This window comes from Muscardinus avellanarius (assembly GCF_963383645.1).
Source record: "Muscardinus avellanarius genome assembly, chromosome: 2".
NCBI lineage: Eukaryota > Metazoa > Chordata > Mammalia > Rodentia > Gliridae > Muscardinus > Muscardinus avellanarius.
In genome coordinates this window covers 133,023,461-133,044,460 of record NC_137787.1, presented here as the reverse complement: position 1 = coordinate 133,044,460, position 21,000 = coordinate 133,023,461, and the positions used below count along the sequence as shown (strand labels likewise).

General features: G+C 34.6%; 1 protein-coding gene across 5 annotated transcripts in view; it reads right to left on the bottom strand.

Annotated features, from left to right (window-relative positions):
* Positions 1-21,000, bottom strand: part of NBEA (neurobeachin) — a gene marked incomplete at both ends in the record, with an annotated part of 621,684 nt that overhangs the window by 443,340 nt on the left and 157,344 nt on the right. For all 5 annotated transcript variants that reach the window (XM_080719963.1, XM_080719960.1, XM_080719962.1 and 2 more), the window contains 3 exons: positions 550-673; positions 896-977; positions 7,442-7,550. In XM_080719963.1, the coding sequence (XP_080576089.1) occupies positions 550-673; positions 896-977; positions 7,442-7,550 (315 nt within the window). The remainder of the gene's footprint in view (positions 1-549; positions 674-895; positions 978-7,441; positions 7,551-21,000) is intronic.

Below are 21,000 nucleotides of genomic sequence, written 5' to 3'. Positions count from 1 at the left end.
TGCACTTTATGCATCATAAATTAATCGTCACTTTGTGGCTGTCATCCCAACTGAATTGTACTTAGAGTAAACTAAGATTAGCCTGCATAGCACAGTGCTCCACACAATAGATAATCAAACTTGTTAAATAAAAGGCTTAGAAAGTCACGACAGGTAAAAGTTCCTCGCATCAGACTGTACCTCATGTTCTCACTAACCAGCTTCTGAATGTGTGTTAGTCGCAAAAGCATAAAAGCACAGATGATACAGGCAGATCCAAGACAATTATAATCCAAAGGACGATTGGTGACAGGTTTCAAGAACAGTACACTTTAAAAACAGATTTGTGTGTAATATGTTGATATACATAATTATATATGGGTAATTAAATAAAAGCATATAAAATAGCTGAATATATATCAAAGAAATATACAATGTATTATAAAGTTTAAGATTATTCAGTATTATGAGAAAGGCTTGAATTTTTTATTTGTAAGAGATGAAAATTAAGTATAGAGGAAAAAACTAGTTGTGGAATAAAATTTCTGTTGTAGAATTCAAATTGCTTACCTTCTATTTTCACGGCTATTACTGAAAAGTTTTATCATATCAGATAAAAATAAACGACGAACTTCCATTAGTTCTGCACTTGGTGTAGAGTTTTTTAGCAAAGTGGCCACCACCTTAAGAATCACTATCAACAAACAAAAAAAATTGAATTAAAGATTTATAGCTGTATCAAGTCTTGCTACTTTTCAACTAAATACTTAGCACTATGGTAGGTGAGTTTCAAGGGTTGAAAGGGTTAAGAACTAGTCAACATCATGATGACTTAAGCAGTTAGAAATAGTTCTGACTCATCCTCCCAGGTTTCCGTGTATCTACTGCAGAAGATAAAGAACTGTCATTTGCTCACTTGGATTCTGAATTTTCACTGTAGAATCTGGCTCTGGATGTGGTTTATGTACAACTTGAGTACACACTTGCTCTGTCAAGATCTGAAACATGAAGAATTTGAACTCCATTTAGAGGTTAACTTAAATCATATTTGCAACATATAGATATACAAAAATGAGTAAAAATGTCAGTTTGCCTCAAGTCAAAAGAAATATCTCTTCTAAAAGCTCTAATGATTTTCACATACTTTTAAACAGTGTAAGTTATATTTCTCAGTTTTTATTTGTTTTAGATAAAGAAAAAACAGACCAATATATACATAGGAAAGATTAAGTATTTCACAAATTAATTGTTTGAAATATATTTTCAGTGTATGTCTAGCATGTTTATAATATAGCTATATTTTGAACTATAAATATTTGATTCTTTGTGTCATCATTAATTTTTGAAAATAGAAAAAAGTAAACAAAAAATAATGTCTGATTCTGGGTCCTTACTTTAAAATATATATATATTTTAAAAAGTAAAAGTCTTATTTATTTATTTATTTATTCATTTATTTATTTATTTTGGTGGGTCTGGGGATGGAACTCAGGGGCATTCTACCTCTGAGCTACACCCTTTGCCCTATTTTTTTTAAATTCTTTATTTTGAAACAAGGTCTCACTAAGTTGCAGAGGGCCTCACTTAAGTAACTGAGACTATCTGCAAACCGTGATCCTCCAGTCTCAGCCTCCCGAATGCTGGGATTATAAGCGTGCGGCACCACACCTGGCTTGAAAAGTCTTACTTAAAATGTGGCCTGTTCTACCTAACTGAGGGGATGGTAGAGGGGGAAGAGGGAAACTCTCTAAAGCACATGATGTACTTAAAAATAAATAAATGAATAAATGAATAAATAAATAATAAAATGTGACCTATTGTCATTTACTATGTTTTAAAAAAAGTTTTCTTTCAAATAATTATAACAAAAAGGGGACAAATTGACCATGCAAAGGAAAAACACAATTCTAAAAACATTTACTAACTTTGCCCTAAAATCATAGACTCAACAGTTTACATTTTATATCCCTTCTTCTCTACTACATTTTAGCAGGCAGCATCAGTACCTGACACATAAATGATACACATAATTATTCATATTTTAGGCTTTAATTCATGTTTATTTCTATTCACACATATAATTCCAATGAGGTTTATATTAGTGAATCACTTTCTATCAGTGAATTAATTTCCTGTTTGTTTTTGACATATTATATTTGGAATGATCCTTTTAAAATAGTGCAACCTAAGTAAAATACAAAAAACTGGGGTAAAATTATAAATTTTAGTTTACAGACAGTTGGACATGGCTATCTTATAAAAGTGAAGAATAGAGAAATAAATAAAAACACAGGGATGATTTTTTTTATCCCTTCTGATCAGAAAAGGACCATGACAGCCAGAAGTGTCACTCCTCCTTTTCTGTTCAGATGAAGTTGACAAGAAATTTACATGGGTGCATTAGGAATATACTGGCCTACTACTACTTCAAATGTTAGGCATGACACCATTCTTTTCACTTTCATTTTTTTTGTTAGCAATTAAATGCTTTGCTGTTAAAACTAAGTAGTGTCAGTATATTCCTCAGTGGAGCACTTCATATATGCACTACTGATAAATGAAGCTTTCAAACAGAAAAAAAGATCTTTGAAAACCATATAAGAATGAAGAATTAGTGCTTGGTACTCAGAAGGTGTTTTTCACATCAGTCTTCCCCAAAGGCCCTGGTGTATACCTAGAGCCCAATAGCCAAAATCCCAGAACAAGCTGGTTACAAACACAAGATTCAAAATAACTGCAGGCACGCTGAGAGAAAACCAGGTCATATTCCTCTATAGGAAAGAAGAGACAATAATGTCTCCACCAAAAGGAAAGAAATTGCCTTGCTTGGGAAACAAAATTTACTGCAAAGCATCATCAGTGTTTACACTACTGTCTTTTAAAATTCCCATATTATCATCTAATAGTGAGAGTTATAATTGCCTTACCTATTTAATAAACCTGCTAAGAAGATTAAATACACTTCTATATGTGAATGTACTTAAAAACTATAACATATTCAAGATTATAATTTTCTTTAAAATTATAAAATATGTTTAGAAACTCAATTCCACATGTAATAATTAAGAATCTATTGTGTGCCCACACTCTCCTAAATGTCTGAGAATGGAAAACATGGTTGCTAAGTGAAACTATATTTCTAGTGACAATTCACTTAATTAATGTTCTGAAAGCAACAGCAAATGAATTCCTCAATTAAGCAGTAAAACATGGTAAACTGCCCATAACAAAGGGGGAAGGGGAATAATGGTATAAATAAGAAAAAATGAAAGTAGATAAACATTTTAAGGAAAGTGCACTGGACTGGCCAAAAGACATGCACAAGAACTAACAAAACCAAAATAATATGGAGTGGTCAAAGCGAGATACGGACATAAAATTCAATATGTACTTAATACCTATAACCAGCCTTTATTTACAATAGCCACATTTTGAGTGTTTAAAAAGTTCATGTGACCAGCAACAAATATCCAGGACAGCATAGGAAACCTAAACTCATTTCTTGAGAGACATAGATAGAGATTTACTTAGAAAGGTAAGAAATTCATGTTCAAGGTAGAATGTAGGCCACTCCAAAAGTGAAAGGCCGAGACACTGAATTCTAAGCACAAAAGTAACTTCATAATTATCTTATTTACAAACATAGATCTGAGCCCAAAGTTATACATTTAAATTTTATATTATACGTAGAATTATTTTGTAATTCCCTTTTTATAGAAAGACTTTACACTTAAGCAGCAACTATGACAGCTTCTTTCTGACCCACCGAATCCCAGTCCTTATCATTCACAATGCACCTTAAAACACAGACTAGATACAGGAGTGCTTTTTTATATTATTTTAGTTTTCAGGATGATTAAAACTTATATGATACTGCCTAACATATTCTCCTAAAAAGTCCATTTTATGCTTTAATATTGTTTATTATATGCATCCCATTAAATTTGAGTTTAAAGATTACCATAACATAGTCTTTACCTAACATGACTTCAAAGCACTTTGCTAAATAACATATAACTAATTATTTTATATTGTATTCTAAAATATCATTATCAATACCATAGGTATGACACAGTTCTTTATTATTTCTGCACTTGATTTTATACTTTCTTACAGGTGTAGTGATATTTAATTTAAAACACTGTTTTAAGCCGGGCATGGTGGTGCACGCTTATAATCCCCACGCTTGGGAGGCTGAGAGGAGGATCACGCAGGTTCGAAGCCAGCCTCCACTGGCTTAAGAGACCCTGTTTCCAAATAAAAAAGATAAAATAGGTCTGGGAGTGTAGCCTGGAGGTAGAAGTCCTCTGGGTTCCATCCCCGGTACCACCAAAAAATAAAAAAATAAAACACTGTTTTAGTCAACCTAATCTTTCCAAACAAAAAAAAAAAGAAAAAGAAAAAAAGAAAAAAAAAGATTAAGAAGTTTTACACCTGATCTTAGCCAAAAGGCCAAGAAGCAATGAAAAAGAAAAGTCTTAACGTCTGAATTATCAACTAATTATAACTAAGTACAATACTTGATTGATGCTCACAACATGAACTAACCCAAGCTGCAAGACTTGAAGTCTTATCCTTTTTTATCACTAAAGTTTGAAGATTGAATAATTTTGACAATGGCATTGCTCTGAGGAGTGAATCTACCCTGAAATGACTGAAATGAAGTGGGCATATGGAGACTAGAAACAAAAAAATCAGAGGAGCAAAAAGGTCTCTTCATTTACCTAAGGCAGCCACTCCTATACTTACTGATGAGAGAATAAAAGAGAAAAGATGAACTAAAATAGCAAAACATGAGCTACAGATCAGAGATCAGAAAACGAAGGCCTCTGGATCGCTTCTGGCCTGCCATTTGATTTGTAATAAAGTTTTATTGGAACATAGCCTATTTGGTTCATAGTATCTATGGCTGCTTCAAGATGTAAATTTAGAGCTAGTTATTACAAATATCATATAACACACAAAGCCTAAATTTTTTAGTGTTCCTTTACCAGAAAAGTTTGCTCTCCTCAGTTATAGCTGAATATTTTATAATAAAACAATTTTCAATATGTTGCTAAATAGAAGTACATAAAGCTATGTGTAATACTTTCTAAGAGGTATGTGTGTGAGAGAGGAAGAGGGGGTTGAGGGAAAATAAAACAACTATATACTTTTAACCTAAGTATTAATGGAGATACTGTAGATAATTTGGAGCCTTTGCTATATTTTCTGAATTTTTGTAATGGATACATAGTATTTCTCATGTCAGATTAAAGTACAATGTTTAATAAAAATAGGAGAGGGCAATACTGCAAAAATTGGCAAATTTTATTAAAAAAAAAAAAAAACCGTCGGTTAAGTATCTGAGGATTTGTGGACCATACAGTCTCAGTTATAACTACTTGCCTATGTCACTGAAGGATGAAGTCACCATAAACTACACTTAATGAATAAACATGGATAGGTTCCAATACAACTTTATTTCTGAATGCTGAAATTTGAAAATATAAAAACTATCCCCTGTTTAAGAGCTATGCAAAAAATGGTTTTGAGCTGGACTGAGTCATGGCTTAGATGAAAAAAAATAAAACTGAGAAGTCTGACTTTTTCCTACATGAATTTAAAATTATATAACAATTTCATTTGGAATCTCAGATATGCCTTCCTCTTTTGTTGAGGCTGGTCTCTAACCTGTTATCCTCCCATCTCAGCCTCCCAAGTATTGAAACTATAGGTATGCACCACCATAACTGGCTCAATGTCTCTTATTTTTCTAAATTTTCTAAGTACTGCTTTTCTGAAAAGGAATATATTATGTATACAAAGCCTAGTAATGTAAATGAGTTTTTTAAGCATTTCTATAATGTCCTTGTATAATAGACACAATGCCTTTCCATCTAAACCTGTAACAAAATAATCCACAGTCCACTGAATTATAAAGTATGAAATTAAAAATCAATTGTTCCTGCTTAACATGATAGGTATGCACTGGCATTAAAAACAAAGATAATCACTGTGGACTGTGCTGATATAAACATGGATACACCTGTATTACTATAGTATTCTGAGGGGGAAAAGGAGAATCGATGAAGGAAACAGTTCTAACAATGTAATACCCGTATATAAAGGTATCCCTACCAATCTACTACTATGTACGGAGCAGGGGCAGCAAGGTGGGATTTGGAGGAAAACACCTCACATGCTGTGAACATGTACAATGGTATCACTTTGAACCTCTCTATGGTGAATGATTACAATGCACTAATAAAGATATTTTTCAAGGTAGGCTAGGCAATACATGGGGTACAGGAAAGCCTGCTGACTTTTGCATGCTGTGATTCCTAGAGCGCTGAGTGCAGTGCAAGGGATGAGAGTAGGACATTTTTTGTTGCAGGTACTTAACTTGGAGGGAGGACATTTTTTGTTGGAGGTACATAACTTGTAGTGCAAAAGCAGCCATAGGCAATACCTAAACAAGTAATTGTGGCTGTAAGAAAATAAAACCATTTATGGATCTAAAATTTGCATTTCACATCAAATTTACATGTCACAGTTTTCTTTTGATCATTTTCAACCACTTGAAAAATGTAAAAGTCATTCGGAACTTGCAGTCACACAAAAAAATGAGTGTTGGTAGTTTGCAGACCCTTATGTTATAGAACTAAGATCACTGAAGATTAGTTATGGCACAGTAAAATTACGGTTAACATAGGTAACAGACCTAACATTTTATTGTAATTTAAAAATAAAAAGAGACTTTATTAGATAAAATATGCTTTTCATAGAAAAATACTTGTCCCAAAGCTGTATGGTCAGCTATTAGAAGAGATGATAAAGGGATTTCTAAACTGAAATGATAAAGATCTACAATGCTTCCACATGTCACTGTAACAAAAAAATTTTACCTACATTGTATCTCAGCATCAACTCTATCATAATTTTGGTAGTTGGTATACATTAGAAAGATAGGGGGGAGATGCGCTTGGGAGGCGGAGACAGGAGGATCGCGCAGGTTCGAAGCCAGCCGTGCAGGCGTAAGAGACCCTGTTTCAAAAATATAAAATAGGTCTGGGAGTGTAGCCCGGAGGAAGAAGGGCTTCCAGGAACCCCAGTACCACCAAAAAAAAAAGAAAGAAAGAAAGAAAGAAAGATAGGGGGGAGAAAAGGCAGATAGTGGAAGTAGAACTAATACATTAATTATAAAATGTGTACAGTTTATGTGAGAAAGCCTGCAATGCCAAGCGACCAACCCATGCTCAAGAAAAAAAGGCCCTAGAACAACACGAAAGCACTGCCAAGTAACAGCATGTGGATATTTTTTTAAATAAAAATAAAAGACATGTGTTCATCTTCATTTTTAATGATTCTGGCTTTAACTGGCTGTTTAGACTACCTAACCAACTACTGATCTCAATCACACAGATGACAAAGGTCTCCATTGTATACACTTGGAATTTTCATAACATATTTGTTACTTTACCTCATAAAGTGTGTTGTATGTGGTAACAGTCACAGTGTTTGTATGCAACATCAGCCTTTCTCCAAGAAGAGTGAAAAGACTATGGGTGTGCATAATTTCAACTTTTCTCCTGGAGAGAAAGGAAGACAAAGCACCATGAAACACACTGGATCCTCTGATCACATGACTTTGGGATAAGAGAGCACTTTTATAAACAGTTACAGAATCTGACAAGTAATTGTTTTCATTAGCTTTCATCTACAAAAGAAAAATAGTTATAACATAGATGTCTTCTAAAGTCCCAACACTACTATATAACCAATTCTAAAATAAAATATCCATACAAACTGAATGCAACATAAACAACTTATCTAACCTTATAGATTATTATTTTCAACTTTCTAAAAACTACTCAAAAGTTAGTTTAACTAATTTAAAAATTATTAACCTTAACAAAGCAGGACACATAATTAAAAGTCTATAAAATAGTCTATAACTATATTTTGCATGAAAAAAATTTGTAGTCCAGTGTGGCAGCACACGCCTATAATCCTAGTACTTGGGAGGCTGAGACAAGAGGATTGTGGGTTTTCGGCAATTTAGTGACACCCTGTTTCAAAATAAAAAATAAAAAACAGAGCTGGGGGTATAGGTTGAGAGTAGAATGCCACTCACTAGGTTTGATCCTCAGTATAGCAAAAAAAAAAAAAAATCTAAAGTTATGGTTAAAACTCAATACTTTAGAGCTTCATGTTAAGAATCATAAAGCAAGATAATCCCATATATCATCAGTGATTCTACTTGTGATCGAGCATGAATTAAATAAAGAACAATAAATGTCTACGTACCACTGGCTGATTTTATCTGCCCCCTCACCAACCCCCCGCCCCACACACTCAAGAACAGTACAGAAGGCCCTCTCTACTACTGGTCTCATGGGACATTTAGCTCCAGCACAGGGAATGACTGCATGCTTCTCATTTCTGTCACTTTCTCAGAATTCAAGATCTGAGATATCCTCAGTATTTCATGTCTCTCTGACTTTCTGTTGCTCCCTGTTTGGATTTGGCAATGATGACATATGCTGACTATATAACCATCAAACTCCTGTTCCTGGGTCAATACAATACTACCTTTCCAGCTTTTATTTAGCTGAGATTTAGCCAATGTGAGCAAAAAATCATGGACCATTTTTAGGTCTGGCCCATAGAAAATAAACTTATACACATCTTGTATGCTCTTTTCCCAGGTCAGAAACATAGAAGCTATGTGGTGAGGACAAGGGAGCCAAAAGGTGGAAAAAGCTGCCTAGGTCTCTTCATCTGTGCATGAAAGACTCGTCTTCTGGGGAAAAAAACCCATTTGGATTTTAAAAGAACAGGAAATAAACTAATAGTTTGATAAGTGAATAAAATTTAATTGTTGCAGAAGCTATTATTTACTTTAATCAAGACAGAAATGAAAGGAACCATTTATCTGCTACTACTCACCTGGAAATCTTCTATTCTAACATTGGCATCTACACTCCACAACAAAGACAGGATAGATGGTCCCCTCACCCGGTCTCCCTTAGTCCAGGGAGGAAAATTAAGTTAGGGCACTTGTCCTGTCTCTGTATTTGCAAAACACTTATTTAAAATTGTGAAAGGTCAGCCGGGCGTGGTGGCGCATGCTTTTAATCCCAGCATTTAGGAGGCTGAGACCAGAGGATCAAGGTTCGCGGACAGCCTCAGCTACTTAGTGCAACTCAACGAGACCCAGTTTCAAAATAAAGAATAAAAGATAGGGCAGAGGGTGTAGCTTGGAGGTCGAATGCCCCTGGGTTCAATCCCCACACCCGCAAAATAAATAAATAAATAAAATCGTGAAAGGTCAACTAGCCATCAAAAACAACAACCCAATCCCAAAAAGTTGGATTTAAGGATATTATCGGATTATGGAAAGAAAAGCTTAAGGTTTTTCTAATGTAAGCCATACCCAAGAAAAGAAGGCCAGAAGCTTTCATTTGCTTCCAATCAGGAAAGAACAAGTGCCAAACAAAACATTGCCCTTGATAAGTCTCTCTGCTTTACAGAGCTGGCAAAAGCTGTGTCTAAATTAGGCTATCTGAAATTTAGATAATCTCTTCATTGTGCCACTACAACTTCAGTTACCAAAGAAATCCATGCCTTCTTGATTATATCTGCAATGTAAATGTTTATACAGATGCTTAATTCTAGGTTTGGGGAGAACTTAGAGAATACTGTGCAAATTCCAGGGAAGATGGTTAAGCTTCTTCCTGTAGTTTGCATTTTTTAAATTGCTTACCAAAAATTTTGCTGCACAGCAGTCCAGACAGAGCCCAAAACACCATCCTCCATCTAAGGCAGGAAATGAGTGTACTGACCCTATCCATAACATGATTCTGTCTCCCATAGGGCCCCTAATCAAAGACCTAGCTATACTGATTCCATTTAGGAAAGACTTCCGTAGGACATTTACTGGAGAAACTAACATCATAAATCTGCTCATCTCTAAGACCTAAACAGACTTCAGCTATTGAAATTTATGTTTTCTGCCCACTTGAATCAAGAGTATAATCTACTTTTAAAAAATAACTTTTTATTCATGTAAATGTAAATGGAAAGCTGCTTAACATACTAATTTCACTGAAACTTATTAAAAAATTGCTTTCACAACATAAACTATTTTCAGATAACCTAAGAAATATGTCTTGGAATAAACTGAAAGAATATATATATAGAGAGAGAAAACTCAATATATAATCTACTATAAAATATCAGTTTCTGTTCTTCCAAATTAATTACTATGGACATAAATATATATGACAAAAATAATAATGGCATCACTGTGGTGAAAATATTTTATGTAATTTGAAGCTTGCTTCCATCTATAATGTGTCTTCTTCATTGTAAATTGATAATAAAAATGAAGCATGATTAATTTACCCATTTACTACTGTTGAACATATTTGATATTCCTGATATACAATATAGAAATTTACATTGTACAGAGAAATATAAGATGAAAAATTTTAAATTCTACTACTCAAAAGTAACATAATACACAAAACTCCAGAAACCTCTTCATGGAGACAAGAATGAGAAAAAGAGGAAAGTACAGGAGAGAGACTGATTAAAGACAGAAGAAATTAGTACTGAATTTTACTTTCTTTGTGTGGTGTTGGGGATGAAACTCAGTGCCTCATATATGTTAAACATAGCATTCTATCATCCTCAGTTCCCGTAAATTTTAAGTAAAAAGTATCAACTATAATTTTTACTTTTATTTAACAGAAAGTTAAGAAATGGAGTGAAACGGGTAGGGGGGGGGGGACCTGTGGCTTTCTTTACCATGGAAAATATTAAGTCTTTAAGATGTTTAAAGAGTAATTATGAATAAAATAATTTTAGTTAACATAATCTCAGTTTTATACAGCATAAACTCCTTTAAAGACAGATAACTAACATTCTCACACTTGGGGTCACCTAATTTTTATGAACTATATTGATATTTGGCCATCACCAAAATTGGAAACACTTAAAATATGTTCATCCCAGCATTGCTCTTATATAGGATTATTAGATCTTTGTGTATTTTAAGGGAACTCAGTTCCTTGACTTTCTCCTAACCATTTCTGGTTTCTTTCTTTTGACTCATTTGCAGCTGGATGGATGTCAGTCAAGAAAAGATCAAGGTACCTATCTTCAGAATTCTGTCTTCACGTGTGTATACTTAACCTGGCAGAGTACTATATTCTTCCATCATTCCTTTTGGAATTTACAGAAGTTGCTTTATTTTGTTTGTCATTTAATTCAACTGGAAGAAGTCTGAGGCCAGATAAATGTTTAACCATTTGAGTTTATTTCTATTTTTTTAAGACATCTTTATCATTATACTAATTTAAACACTGCATGTTCTGGCACGAATGGAAAACTATTTCTACACAGATTCATTATTTTGTGGAATGACTTTCTGCTTCATCTGCTTGGTTATTTAGGTTATTTTGCCCCTTATGTTGCTTTTTCACTATTCCATCTCATAAAATTGTTTCCTTAGCACTTTAAGTTCACTTTTCATCTCCCTTTGTTATATTTGAGAGCTTACTGAATTTATATTTTTGTAAATTATTCTGTATCTCAAATATTATGGAAAATTACCTCCTTTTCCTCAATGTTTACCTCTGGACTAAATACTACCTATGTCTTTTATTCATTTCCTTTTCCTGTCACACTGGCATGGTATTCTTGCCACCTTTTCACCTTCCGTCTGTGTACTTTGTTCACATTTATAATTTGTTGTCATAGAACATGGGCAGTACCACGTTCCCATAGAACAATAATGTTATTCTCTTAACTCTTATTAACTAAAAATCCTTTGTTTTGTCCCCTAAGGTTGGGCATTACTACACACATACACACACACACACACACACACACACACACACACACACACACACACACGATGTGCTTGTACATATATGTGTGTGTACATACACACCTTTATTGGTGCACAGTAGTCACAGCTCATAATGTAGTTCAGAGCGGGAGGAACATACATGCAAACTGTACTTGGTGAGCATCCCCCCTTCCCACTCCTTCCCCTCCCCATACATGATACTGAGATTGGCACTGGTATTCTCAGGTGTGTACCTAATGTCAAAGGAAGTGCCTACTTTGTTAATTTTCCCTTCCCCACCTCCCCCTGGACCACCTTCCTTGTATCCCACTTATTCCCTAGCTTCTGCATATGAGGGAAAACATATTCTTTCTAAAGCCCAAAGGCTTGAGTTCGGACTGAGAGGAGAGCTGAGGTCATAGACCTACTAGAAATCCAGAACATCCATATATTATGTGGCCATACTCAAAAGGATCTTCCACTATCATTTAGTTTACTTAAACTATTATTTCATTTTTCAAAGTGCAATTGTTTTAGGCTTTGGCTTCATCAGCAAAATTGGTAATGGAAAGAACTAGAACTTCAATTTCTGTCACACAGGGCCAGTCTTAAGTTTTTCATCTCCTGGCCTCATATAGTATCTACTTCTACCCACCCAATGTTGGAAGAAAGAGAAAATAAGGAGACATAATAAATTCCTGTCACTCCAGTTTAGGAATTATAGGGGGAAATCTAGGACCCTAATGACTTTTCAGGTTTGGGAATGAGGTAACTACAGTCTTCTGGTTCATTCTTTAGCTCTTCATGCTGTGAGTGAGTGCTTTATGTGGTGCTACTTTCCTTGTTTCTTTATGTTTCTTTTTAAGCAAGAAGGTACCTGTTTTACTACTTAAAGTTTTTTGCATTTGGCTCAGACATGAGAAATTCTTTCATCTCTCCTTAGCAACTTGATCTGGAAATACACAATTCCAACAGGTTGAGGTAAGACTTCTCTATGATTCAGAAATTAAACAATTTCTCATTGTTATTTATTAAATAATTTATATTTTAATTATGTTTCTATCAAATACACATATATACATAAAGATGTTTCTGAGCTTTCTATTCTTCTTTTAGTGTATTCCTTGATGATAGACTAATAATACACATTATTTTTCAAAATTGTGATGACATTTTTCCTCATTTCTTCATTTGAGCTAGGCTTCAAAAGTTTTTTAAAACTTTAAGTAAAAATTGAGATTATTTAACCAGGACATTATGTTTGCTAATTGATTTGCTCTATTTCTACCTTTATATAATTGAGTCTTTCTATTAAGTTACATAAGTATGCCTCCTTATTTGGTGCAGTTTTAAAAATTTCAAGTGGTACTCAAGAAATAATTCATAATTTTATTTACCTTTCTGGTTTCTTTTGCCTAATAAGCAGTATGACTTCTATAGCAAAAAAACATTATTTATTCAGCTAGTGAACATTATTCTGTTAATCTCCTTCAATTTATGAGGATAATTAAAAGACTGTTTGAAGGAATAACTTACATATCTTCAGCATTTTACGTTAAGGTTAGGAATGAAAAAAACTATTGGAACTCATTAATACATGGATAAATAATGTTTATAGGAAGCTATATTAAAACACAGCAATAAATTAAGGGAAAATAGAAAATGTCTATTACTTTAACAGATAATTATTGAGTAAAACAGAATGAGTTGTGTTCTGGGCTCCTGTACTTTTACTTTGTTAATTAATGATCTGATATTAAAATTCCCAGTTTATTTGATGAAGAAAAGGCATATGTATGTGTGTATCTCTGTATGAAAAACCTCAAAAGTGAGCATTTAAAAATATATAGAAATCTGGGCATGGTGGCGCACGCTTGTAATCCCAGCATTTGGGAGGCTGAAACCAGAGGATCGAGGTTCGTGGACAGCCTCAGCCACTTAGTGATGCCCTTTGCAACTCAGTGAGAGCCTGTTTCAAAATAAAGAATAAAAAATTGGGTAGGGGTTGTAGCTCAGAGGTCAAATGCCCTGGGTTCCATCCCCAGACCCGCAAAAAATAAATTAATTAATATATATATATATATATATATATATATATATATATATGGAATAAAAAGATGTCATTACCAAGAACTAGAGGTAGACATTTTGTATTTGTATGTTGCCATAAAGTAACATTTTCTTACAATTAATATAATCTCTCCTATAATTGTAAAAACCCTTTCTCTCCATTTTATCTTAATGAAGTACAAAATAGTTTCATTCATTTTACTGGTAATTCAAAAATTATCTTCGTAGTTATTAATCCTTTGAACAGCTTCTATGTCTTGATAGTAGCCTCATCCCATATTAATTTGTACCTCATAATTTACCTTACCTTTTTGTCTTTTAATTATTACGAGTATAAAATTCCTCTAAATTCTTTTGTGTGTGTATGTATGTGTGTGTGTGCGTGCGTGCGTGCGTGCGTGTGTGTGTGTGTGCATGTGTGTGGTACTGGAGATGGAACCCAGGGGCATTGTACCTCTGAGCTACTACACCCCCAGCCTTATTTTTTAGTCTTTTTTTTTTTTTTTTTGGTGGTACTGGGGTTCCTGGAAGCCCTTCTACATCCGGGCTATACTCCCAGACCTATTTTTTACATTTTTATTTGGAAACAGGGTCTCCTAAGCCAGCGTGCGCGGCTGGCTTCGAACCTGTGAGATCCTCCTGTCTCTGCCTCCCAAGCACGGGGATTACAAGCGTGCGCCACCACGCCCGGCTGTCTTTTTATTTTTTTGAAACAGGGTCTCACTGAGTCGCAAAGGGCCTTGCTAAGTACCTGAGGCTGGCCGCGAACCACAATTTCCCAGTCTCTGACTTCCAAATTACAAGCATGTGCCACCACGCTGGGCTTAAAATTTCTCTAAATTTTAACCCTTATTATTTATTTATTTATTTATTTATTTATTATTTATTTATTATTTATTGTGGTACTGGGGTTCCTGGAAGCCCTTCTACCTCAGGGCTACACTCCCAGACCAATTTTTTTTTTTTTTTTTTAAACAGGGTCTCTTAAGCCAGCGTGGCTGACTTTGAACCTGCGCGATCCTGCTATCTTCGCCTCCCAAGCGCGGGGATTACAAGCGTGCACCACCACGCCCGGCTAACCCTTATTTTTAATAATAAAAATATTTACATCTAAGTTTTTGCTATGATGCATAATTTTAGATACATTTCTGATTTCCCTTTTATTTTATATTCTTCCCTACGAACCGTCTGACATTGGTTTAATTTCTAATAAGTTGAGTTTTGTATAACTTCACTTTTTATTTTATCTCCATTTAATTACACCATAGTCAAAAATGATATTAAAATTTCTTTATGTGTTGTTTGTTTTCATCTATTTGTTCATTTTATGGCAAAGGACACGATCCTTTTTGTGTGTAAGGAAATTTTTATAATTCTACTGCTACATGTAACCACATATCTGCATTTACACATTTCATATAAAATAAATCATGCAGGCTTTTGCATACGGCTTCTTTCACTTAGAATGCTTTAGGACTCATATCATAGTATGTACCCACAGTTTGCTTTGTTTCAATTGTGCAAAAGTTTCACATTGCACTAACATAAATTTTATGTATTCATTTATCAATAGATGGACTCTTGGCTTCTTTCCAGTTTAGGGTTATTATGAATAATGGCGCTGAGAACATTCATGTTAGGGAATGGATATAAATACGCTATAGCTTTTGAGTAGCTACCTAAGTGCGGAACTACCAAGATGTATGACAAATTCTTTTTATACTTTTTAAGAAATCAGAAAACCCTTTTAGAGCATGGCTGCAAAATTTTATATTTTGTCAGCAATGCACAGGGATTCAATAAATTGGGTTATGTTATAGTATTATTTGCATTAAGTTCAAACTATCTTCTAATTTTATTTGTAATTTCCTTTTGTCCCAGTGGTCATTTATATTGTTTATTTTCCAAAAATTTTGTAATATCCCTATTTCTGTTGTTAATTTAACCTCACTCAATTCTGTGATGGTCTCAGGACATCCTAGAGAATGTTGCACATGAACCTGAAAATAACTCTTTAACAACTTTAGATGGAATGTTCCATAAATACCAATATATTACCCAATAGGATGCTGCTGGCCATGGGTGATCAAAGCAGGTTTCATTAATGTTTCATTAAATATGCTGGAAGGAAATATTTCTAATTGTTCACTATTACTCAGTGATACATAAAAATACTAAGTTTTAAGTAGATATGTCATCAAATTAAAGAAATTGCTTTCTATTTGTGGTTTCCTAAGAAGTATGATGATGGTTACTAAATTTTATTTAAAACATTTGCACTTATATAGCTACTTTCTTTTCTTAGTGCATATATCACAGAAAAAGAGATTTCTGGTGTTAAACCATCATTGCATTCTACAGTGGTGCTCAAGTTGGTTAAAATATATACTTTAAAAATTGGTGGATTCATATTCATAGAGAAGACTGAACATAAATTTTCTTACATTTATAGTCTTTATTCAATTTTACCATCAAAATTATACTGGTAGCCAGGCATGGTGGCCCACGCTTGTAATCCTCACGCTTTGGAGGCAGTGACAGGAGGATCACTTAAGTCTAAAGCCAGCCTCACTGGCTTAAGACACCCTGTTTCCAAATAAAATATAAAATAGGCCTGGGAGTGTAGCTTGGAGGCAGAAGGGTTTCATCCCCAGTACCACCAAAAAAAAAAAAAAAATTATACTGGTAATAGTACATGAGATAGTATCCTATCCTTTCTTTACTTTGCTATTCAACAGAAAGTATTTCAAAATGAATAAGATAGCTTTTCAGCCTTAATGTTTTTCAGCTTAATAGTCTTGCTTTATTTTTTATTAGCTTTTGTCCTTTGTTATTTCTTGCTTTTTCTTCTTAGGCTAATACTTAGAGATCTAAGCATAAAATTGAAAAATTGGGAAAAAAAGCCAAAAGTACCTTTCTTTTTAAAATCTATTTATGCTATAAATTGCATCCAATAGCATTTAGACCAAATCACACAAGTGTAAATATACAGAATTGTATTTTTAAATTTTTATTTTATTCTTAGAATTTTGTTAGTGCAATAGAATTATACATCATAGTGAGATTTTAAATGATACATTCAGCCGGGTTTGGCGGCACACACTTGTAATCCCAGAATTTGGGAGGCTGAGACCTGGAGGATCGCGGTTCACGGACAGCCTCAGCAACTTAGTGAGGCCCTCTGCAACTCAGTGAGATCCGATTTCAAAATAAAGAATTAAAAATGGGGCAGGAGGTGTAGCTCGGAGGTTGAATGCCCCTGGGTTCCATCCCCAGACCCGTAAAAAAAAAAAAAAAAAAAAAAAAAAAGAGACATTCATATACACACAATCTGATGATTGTATAATTCACAAAATTCTTAATATGAATTAAAGAATGCATATTTCCAAATTCTGTGATTTTTATCATGATTTGTTTTTTAATTGCAATGTGGGTAGAGAAAGTCATTAATTTACTGAATCTATTTGATGTTCTCATTTCAACAATTTGTATAGTTAATATGTGTGCTTGAAAAAAAATGTGTATGCTACTCAAGACAAAGAAATCTTGCCTGAACTTTTCCTTTGTGATTTTTTGTGTTAGTGTTCTTTTCAAAAGAAACAGATGGAGCAAATAAGGCAACCTAATTGAGGGGATGGGAGGGGGAAGAAGGAAAGTCTCTAAAGCACATGATGTACTTAAATAAATATATAGATGTCAACCACTAAGCCAAGCATGGGAAGGAGGATTGGGAAGGGAATGGGGTGAGGATTGGAGAGGGGTAACTGGGCGATGTGTGCGTGTATGTCTACACAAATTTTTTATCCCATCATGATGTATGAATACAATGCACCAATAAAAAACTGAAAAAATAAGAAGGATGCTAATATCTGTAAGCTACTGCTTTCTCTTCCATTTGGCTTTCTATACCTCAGCTCTGCTTTTATGTGTATCTGCATGTGAAGTTTTATTTACCTTTTTAGAATTATACCTTTCAATGGGCATGGCAGCACACGCTGGTAATCTGAGGACTTGGGAGGCTGAGAAAGGAGGATTACATGTTTAAAAACAGTCTCAACAACTTAGGCTCTCAACAACTATATAAAGAAAAAATAAAATAGGACTGGGGGGTGTAGCCCAGAGGTAGAAGGCCCTGGTTTTCCATCTCCAGTAATGTATGTATGTAATATATATATATATGTGTGTGTGTGTGTGTGTGTGTGTGTGTGTGTGTGTGTGTGTGCCACTCTTAGTCCTCATTGATTTTTTTCTTAGCCTGAAAATTAGTTTTATTTAAATGTTTTTTTTAATCAGTGGTTATCACTTAATTTTTAAAATAAGTAACATCCTAACCATGTTAAAAAGTGATGACATAACAATCATAGATCTTAAATATAGCAGCTACTGAGTGCAGAGGGATATCCAGTTTTCCTAGCATCTTTTTGAAGAGTCTGTCTTTTCTCTAGTGTTACTTTCATCAAGTTTCTTCTTTCTGTTTTCCGTTCCATTCTCTCAGTCTATGTGCCTATTTTTATGCCAGCATGATGCTGTTTTTGTTACAAGGTTCTGTGGTACCATTTGAAGTCAGCTACTGTGTTGCTGAATGTGTACTTCATTTATCTGAAATGGCACCTCCATTATACATGAAAATCTTCTAAGTGTTTGGGTCAGTCTATCAAATTTCCATTTCACTCTTCTATTCATATCACTAGATATTAATCCTCTGAAGAGTAGTTAGAAAAGGTTTTCTTCCATTCTATCAGTTGTCTCTTCACTGTGTTGTTTCCTTCGTTGTTCAAAAGTTTTAATTTGATGGCATTCCATTTATTGAGTCTTTCCCTTATTTCCTGATTTAAGGGGCACTATTCATGAAGTCTTTGCATGGGCCTGTTTTAATGTGGACCCTATGTTTTCTTCTACCAGTTGTAGTTTCTGGTCCAAAACATAGGGCTTTTGATTCACTAACTTTTTTTTTTTTTTTTTTTTTTTTTTTTTTTTTGGTAGTACTGGGAGTGGAACCCAGGGGCTTTCTACCTCCGGGCCACCCTCCCAGACCTTTTTATACCTTATTTGGAAACAGGATCTCACTAAGTTGCTGAGAGCCTCACTCAGTAGTTGAGGCTGGCTTCAAACCTGTGTAATTCTCCTATCTCAGCCTCCCAAACACTGGGATTACAAACTTGTGCCACCACACCCAGCCCCCACTTTAACTTTTGTATGGGGTAAAAAACAGAGATGCAGTTTTATTGTTGTGCAGAGGGATATCCAGTTTTCCTAGCATCTTTTTGAAGAGTCTGTCTTTTCTCCAGTGTTACTTTCATCAAGTTTCTTCTTTCTGTTTTCTGCTCCATTCTCTCAGTCTATGTACCTATTTTTATATGCCAGCATGATGCTGTTTTTGTTACAAGGCTCTGTGGTATCATTTGAAGTCAGCTACTGTGTTGCCTCCAGCATTGCTCTTTTTTGCTTGGTATTACTCTGGCTACTCTGGATCTTTTGTTCTGTCATACGCACTTCAGCATTGTATTTTTCTAGTTCTGTGAAGAGTATCATTTGGATTTATGAAAGGATTGCACTGAAACTGTAGACAGCTTTTGCTGATATGATCATTTAAAAATATTAATTCTGCCTGTCTATAAACATGGGCCATCTGTACTTTAACAGTAGGGCCAACTTCCCTTTATTGACCTTAGTCTTTGGTGTTCTGCAGTTTCACTTTGCAGTGAGATTTGATGCTTAATTTTTCCTGATTACAGCTTATTCTAAAAAATCAGGTATTTCATCACTCCTGCAAGAAACATCAGTAATCTTACTTGAATACTGCCTCTTCCCCATTTTCTCTTCCCCCTACCTATAACCTATATTAGCCACATTAAAAACCCTTCACTTTTTCTCTGTGAACTTCCCTTCTTTCAAGCTTGTCATCTTTGTCTCTTGGTGTATCATTCTAGGTGATTTTTGCAGTTCTACCTCACTAATTATTTCTGAAGTCTTTCTAATCTTGATTAGACTAGAATTGTTAATTTCCTTACATTAAGCTTATTTCTTAAGTCTTGATTTTATATTTTGCTTGATTTTCATTTTTGGCATAGGAAAAAAATCCCTTAATTTTGTGTGTTCAGCTATACTTTTTTGTTTTCCTCTCCCCTGGTATTCTATCTCTGAGCTATAATCCCAGGCCTCCTTTTAAACTTTGTTTTAAAAAATAAGTTCTCACTAAATTACTGAGAGTCTCAGTAAGGTGATGAAGCTGGCCTCAAACCTGAGATCCTCTGTCTCAAATTGCCAAATACTGGAAACAAAGGCATGTGGAATGGCCCCCGGCAAGTTTTGTCATGATTCACATAATCAAAGTCAGATCTCATTGCTATACTTTTTTTTTTTTTTTTTTTTTTTTTGTGGTACTGGGGTTCCTGGAAACCCTTCTACCTCTGGGCTACACTCCCAGACACCTTTTTTTAATATATATTTTTATTTGGAAACAGGGTCTCTTAAACCAGTGCGGCTGGCTTCGAACCTGCGTGATCCTCCTGTCTCTGCATCCCAAGCATGGGGATTACAAGCATGTGCCACCAGGCCTGGCTGCTATACATTTTAAATGATGGGATGTTTGCAGGTATTAGAAAGCAAAACATCCTCTAATCTTTTTTACCTGTAGTGTAAAACTTGTTAACTTGTTTATACATGGAGAACTAAAGCTAACACCTAGTACTCTAATCCCTGTACACTCACAAACTTAAGGACAGGAAGACCTGCCCTACTTTGTAGTTACCTCTTGTCCTTCTTGTAGTCGCTTACATGAAGCCAATGCTTACCTTCCTCTGGGTGCAGGGGTAAGGGCAGGGGCAAGAGAAAAGGAGACAGCAGGCATGAATCTTTGAAAGCCGAATACCTATCAAAAGCTGCTGCATTCTGTCTTTATCTTAGGCCCTAACATAGTTTTTCAGCTGCTTGCCAGCCATATTAGAAAATCCCAAACCAATTCTCCTGTTTTCTTTGATAGTAACTCCCTCCCAAGAAAAAGTACCAAGGCTCTTTTGTACCCAAGTACACATAGTAACCAACATTTGGCTGATAGGAGCCAAACAGCTTTCTTCCCAAAATCTGTATTATAGCATATTTTGTGTTACAAA